Source organism: Myxocyprinus asiaticus, chromosome 38 (genome assembly GCF_019703515.2).
Source record: "Myxocyprinus asiaticus isolate MX2 ecotype Aquarium Trade chromosome 38, UBuf_Myxa_2, whole genome shotgun sequence".
NCBI lineage: Eukaryota > Metazoa > Chordata > Actinopteri > Cypriniformes > Catostomidae > Myxocyprinus > Myxocyprinus asiaticus.
Genome location: NC_059381.1, coordinates 29,804,733 through 29,811,020, shown reverse-complemented (window position 1 = coordinate 29,811,020; position 6,288 = coordinate 29,804,733). Strand labels below are relative to the sequence as shown.

Here is a 6,288-nt window from a genome sequence, read left to right as displayed (position 1 = left end):
ACCAGTTCTTTTAAATAAAGCATCTATGCTAGAATGAATTCAAGTTTTTCACTTGAGAGAGGGAGTGGACATTTTAGGTGAGCAAATGCAACTGTTACCTAAGTTTACTCGGCTGTGAAAGCAATAAAATGTGACAAAAACAGCAATGTAGCATTTTGTCAAACTACACCACTACTTCTAAAAAAAAAAAAGCTTGTTACTAGTAAAGCTAAACTGTTTTGCTCATAACTACTCCTGCCACTGCAGATTTATTATACAGGTTTCATTTAAATTGAATGTTTTCTCAGAATAAGTTCAGCGTGAATGTTAAAATTAGACAACAGCATGGGATTTATGTAAAAATGTTTTGCTTGGAGAATGTAAGTAATTTTTCAGTTTTGCTGTGAATGAGTGTGTCTCATGCATCCACTAGAGGCAGCAAGCGCAAAAGTTTTACACAAGCAAATTCAGAGTTACAAACAGGCATTTTTAATTCATCATTTTGCACATTTGACATTCAAAAATAAATACATAAAAATAATACACTATAAAACAGAACATCTTTGTGGTAAAAGCAGAAAATAGGAAACAGTTACACTTGGTAAACAATAACATTTGTATCATGGAATGACACGAACTAAGCAAATACCATTTCAAATATGTGCTGTCAAAACATTGCACAGTAACACATTAGGCCACATTTATATACTGTTTTATCCATCGATGTGGTAAGTACTTCATACACAAAGCCTAAGACGATCTGACTTCAATGAATAATAACTAATAACTTACACAAGCGTGATATGTTAATGAATACAGTACCAACACAAAGCACCCTAAAAACTTTACATACGTTTTTACACAGCTGCGATTCAAGTGTTCATTCAAGTTCGTTTCCCAAAGAATGTATTTCACAAAAACAATACTAAATAGGTGTTTAAAAATGCTTGTGTTACAGTATTATTAACCCTGATAGCACATGTACATCATCCAGACATCTATTTAAAATGTGTTTACATCTGAAAGATATATTTTTAGGTTGTTTGCTCATCTGCAATACGTCTATAAGAGGTTTCCTCTCGGATGTCAATAAAACATTCATCAGCTGTCTTTGAGATGTTTATGATTTAGAATGTTGGCAAATCTGATCTTTTTAAGATGTTTTGCAGAGGCTAATTAGATTGTGATGCTTTCCAGATGAAAATATCTTAAACAGACATCTTGGAGATGTGCGTGTGCTATCTCGGAAACAAATCATACATTACTGCCTGAATACAGACACATGAGCTGTCTCTCTTCTTACATTCCCATTACACATACACATCACATACATGCATGTACACACACACATAGACACAGGAAGAGAGCTCAGGTACAGTCAAAGAGTAGAAAGCTGTGTAGGTGTATACGTGCAAATGCACTGTCCCATAGGCAATTTTCAATTGTCAGATACTTTCCAGTAATGTCTTTGTCATAATTAAGTGTATGGCCAGGGCTATAAACATAAAACAGATGGAAATAAACAACTGTTGAATTAATATCTGGTGATTTTGCTGCATTTGCCCTATGGACAGTTTGTTCAGGAATTTCTGTAAACAGTACAAACGTAACAGTAATGTCTATTACACAACCATTAACTCTATGCTAGTTGCTGTATCCCTGAAATTCAGATGAAGGACTGTTGAAATCGCTTAGAGGTTTACATCCTCAACATAATGGAAAGCATAATGTTTAGCTATGAGAATTACTTGGCACCTTACTTATTATTTAATTGCAAATAGTGACATGTTAAATACACCATCATGATTTTGCCACCCAGCCTGCAATGCCTGTGAATGGAAACTTGCTTGCTTACTTTTATAAACAGTTTGAGCACATGACCCTTATAGGTACAGCTTCACTGTAACCTTAAAATGATTTCCAGGGGTTGGAGAGAACTGCTTGGCTCTTTTTCTCCTTTCGACAAGAACAGCTGGTTATAGCACAGACAGCAGTGTGCACCTGTTGTCCCTCGTCAGAGGGTTATATTTCCTCTCTCTGGAGGAGGGTTCAGACTCATATTGAAGACTGTGGCTTTAAGTGAGCCTCTGCAAGCTCTTTTTGGAATGTAACAAGTGTATCTGGGACAAAACAACTCTCAGTTGCTCTTAAAGTTTCATCTTCCACATGTTATGGTACAAATACACACTCTAGTACTAGTTGAAATTCCATTGTTGATATCAAAAATGTGTATTTTAACGAGTACTGATATCATTTTTATATCAAGAATTTATGTTTTTACTAGGGCTTTCAATTTAATTCATTATTTCAGTGTGAATAATTATATACAAAATAACATGTTAAAAAAAATTCACACAATTAATCATGTCTTTGGACTGAAAATAAGCAATATTTCGACCATCGGAGCAACTCAAGCTTGAAGTACCACCTGTTTTCAAAAGGGGGTAGTAAGTGAAACTCTTGCTGTATAGGCAACACGCAGCTGTACAAAGAACAAACCACACTCTGGCTCGCTTGACACTATCGATAGCATAAGATTAGAAAGTGTTCTTGCTTTCAAATGGAGGGCCTTTCTCAGCAAATATTTATACATGCGAATAATTGCGATATAATTTGATTTATGAATCAGTATGTCATGTAATATATTCGATTAAACGTTGTAATCAATTGACAACCCTAGTTTTTACTAGTGCAAACCTAATTACTGATATCAGTAGTTAGTACTTTCACCAGTAGTAATTTCATCCCTTATATCAAGAATTAGCATTTTAACTAGTGAATTGTTGATATAAATAATTAATATCCTGTACGTTTAAATTTCAGAAGGGCTTGCAATAGCTGAAGCATTTTTAAATACATAAATTGACCACCCTGCTGAAAAAGAAAAAAACAGCTTAAACAAGCCTAAGCTGGACATAGCTGGTTTAAGTAAGTCTCCTAGCATGGGAAGGTTGGTCTCATTTTTAGCTGGTTCTAAAAAGTGCCCAAAATCCCTCTAAACCCCCCAGCCAACAGACTATCCTGACCAGGCAGGGAGACCAGCTAAGGCCAGTCAAGTATCCAGATGGTTCCAGTGTTCAGCAGAGTATCCACATGGGTTTCAGTTGAGACATGAATGTCATGAGGTAGTTAGTGGAATCCAGAGGCAGACTCTATAATTTCAATCTCCAACCTGGATTTCATGTGCTGCTCTTCAAAACACGTTCCCTCATTGTACCACAAGCATAGTTACTAATATCCATTTTCATTTGTTCGGACTCAACAAGGTATCACAATGGCCACATTAACACCAGGAATTATCATATAGGATCTGGATATTCTTTATATCCAGATACGTCGGCTCCATATCTTTAGTGCTTTAAAACAAGATACAGGAATATAAAGTCTTATGTTACTCATGTTCAATATTGGCTAAATGATGGATGACACAGCTTTGTTACAATTCCCATTTGTGTTTTTGATGCCTGCGGTCAAACAGTCAGCCCCCATTTCTGTTTCACAGTTAGAAGGTGAGAGATCTCGTTGTTTAGTGGTCTTCATATGCACCTGCCAGCTGTGGCCACTGCAGATATATCCTTTTTGATTCCTTGCAGAGGGCAGATGAGAAGTTCTCAAGCACAGGATCTCTTGAAATGCACATCTAAATTCAGGACTCCTGCAGTAGATCAATGGGTTGAAAGCTGAGTTTGCATATCCAATCCAGTTCAGTATTCTGAAAGGCAACCTGATGCTATCCACCTTCCAGATGGCCACCACCACGTTGAGCACAAAAAACGGCAGCCAACAAAGGGTAAACGTTCCCATGATGATCCCTAAGGTCTTCAAGGCTTTGTGGTCCTTCATGCCGAACCTGGTCCTCCTGTTTTTCACCTCATTTCCCTCTTGGGTACTGAAGCTTTGTGTCCGAATACGGCCCTCAATGCGATCAATTTTCTGAAGCTGCCTGCGAGCCTCCTGGAAGACCCTGCTGTATACGAAAGCCATGATGCCGAGAGGTATGTAGAAGGAAATAATGGAGGAGGTCACGGCATAAGCGGCATTGGTGTTGAAGTCACAGCAGTAAGTGTTCTCCAGGCAGCTCAATGCCTCAGGTTCATCTGACACCCACCACTCCATGTGGATGGGTAGGAAGGAGATAAGGGCGGCGATGGCCCACACCCCCACCACCACCCCGCATGCCTTCCGCTTCGTAAGCATGGAGTGATAGCGCAAAGGCCACATGATTGCCAAATACCGGTCCAGGGCGATCACGCACAGTGTCTCAATACTAGCAGTCACACACAACACATCAGTGGCTGTCCAGAACTCGCAGAAGAAGTTTCCAAAGTGCCACGTGTTGAGGAGAATGTAGCACGCGCCAAAAGGCACCACCAGAAGGCCCATGACCAAATCGGCACAGGCTAAAGAGCTTATAAAGTAGTTGGTGACCGTCTGTAAACGCTGGAATCGTACAATGGCACTGATGACCAGCACATTGCCGAAGACAATGCCCAGAACCAGCAGTCCCATCAAGATGCTTATTAAGACCATCTCAGCATCGCTGTACTCAGAACCAGACAGAAAGACCGTAGAGGAATCATTTGAGCCTAGAGAAATGTTCATGTGCATGGAGGTGTTCCCTAGGCTCCATGTGTCCTCTCCCTCCATGAACTATGACCTGAATGACAACCAAATGAGAGAAAGTCAACATAAAGTATGCTGAGAGCAATACACATTGTAAAAAGTGTAACTTGCAATTGGAGCTATTTCTACCTGATAAAACCCTTAAAAATAGGTTTTGTTGGTGTAACCTAATGTATTCATTGGTGTTAAATAATATTTTTGACCAGTTAATTTAGATGTTACCACAGGAAGCACATTTTAGGTTAACATCCCCCCCCCCCCCACAATGCAACAGACAAAAAAATAAAAAATACACAAACAAATGCAGTGAGCATATTTTGTCAGGTAACCTAAAATGTGCTTACTGTGGAAAGGATCTGGAAACTAAATGACCTGATTTAATTCAAATTGCAAATATTATTTAACATGACTAAATCAACCTGGACAACCCTAGGTTAAACCAATGAATGTAATTTAAAGAGTTAGATCAGGTAGAAATACAGTAGATCTTTAAGGTAAAAATTATATGTTATCACTTTTTCTTAGTGACAAGCTTTTTTTTTTTTTTTTTTTTTTAAATGAAGCCTAGGATGAGAATTATTGTGACTTTTTTTTGCATGTTAATAATGTCAAAGGAGAATATCCATAAATAGAAACAATAACATTGGTAGAAAATTCACTTACTAGAAGCAGGAGAGTGTTTTTGAGTCGTCCAACTAATTCCACTCTTCTTAGACTCCCATGAGATTTCCAAATACAATCCTTTTCAATTGTGTTTCTCTTAAGAAGGGTTTCTGGTCTTACATAGTGTTAATTAACAGTGTATGCTCCTATTTCACATCTCTTTTATTCACCCTGTCATTCTTTTCTAATTGTATTTCTCTTACATGATCAGGGCAATCACAGCTGAACGCAAAAGGTCTTGTGGACTAAATGTTCCCCTGACTATCAGTTGGACTCTTATAGCAGCCAGCGATGACATCACAGTTCTTCAACAGCCAATGAGAGAACATCTTCCTTGCACTGTAGAGGTCTGTGCTTGTGAGAAGTAACATTTTAATGTAAAACGGCATCAAAGGAAAGTATTTTTATGTTATTTTCAGAGAATTACATAACTATTTTTGATAAGATATAATGGCAAAATAAAAAAAAAGGCAAAATAATAAATATATTTTTTAATTCACAGTACATATACATTGCCTCTACATACTGTAGTATCTAGAATTTTTTCTAATAATATGCTTTTTTCCCACATAACAATTTGGAGTGAAAAGTATATATAGATAGATAGATAGATAGATAGATAGTTTTAAGCAAATTTTAAACTAATTTAACCTCATGAGATCCAAGTGTGACTGCTGTGTGCATTGTACATTTCCCCTTTTGAAATGTGACTAGTAGCACCAAATAAACATGCCCCCCCCCCCCCCCCAAAAAAAAATATAGAGCAAATTGTAAAAAAAATAATTATCCACATATGTGGACAGCGGGACTAAGTTGTGAAATTTTAAACTAGAGAAAGTCAGATTTTTTTTAATCAGATTGTTTATTATGTTTCCAGGAATGGTGGTTGTTCATGTTTTTGAGACGTTACAGACATTGCATCAGAAATGAGCATAAATAATTCATATATTATAAATAACACAAATAAATAAATAAATAACATAAAGTAATGGCCAGCATCATCCAATCATTGCCAACCATGTT

At 37.3% G+C, this 6,288-nt stretch overlaps 1 protein-coding gene across 1 annotated transcript; it reads right to left on the bottom strand.

The window, feature by feature from the left end:
- Positions 1 to 452: 452 nt before the first annotated feature.
- LOC127429012 (beta-2 adrenergic receptor-like) lies at positions 453 to 5,481 on the bottom strand. Its single transcript, XM_051677737.1, has 2 exons — positions 5,266 to 5,481; positions 453 to 4,636 (listed from the first exon to the last, which is right to left on the bottom strand). The coding sequence occupies exon 2, from the start codon at positions 4,624 to 4,626 to the stop codon at positions 3,391 to 3,393; it is 1,236 nt and encodes a 411-aa protein (XP_051533697.1). The 5' UTR covers positions 4,627 to 4,636; positions 5,266 to 5,481; the 3' UTR covers positions 453 to 3,390.
- Between the last annotated feature and the right edge of the window lie 807 nt (positions 5,482 to 6,288).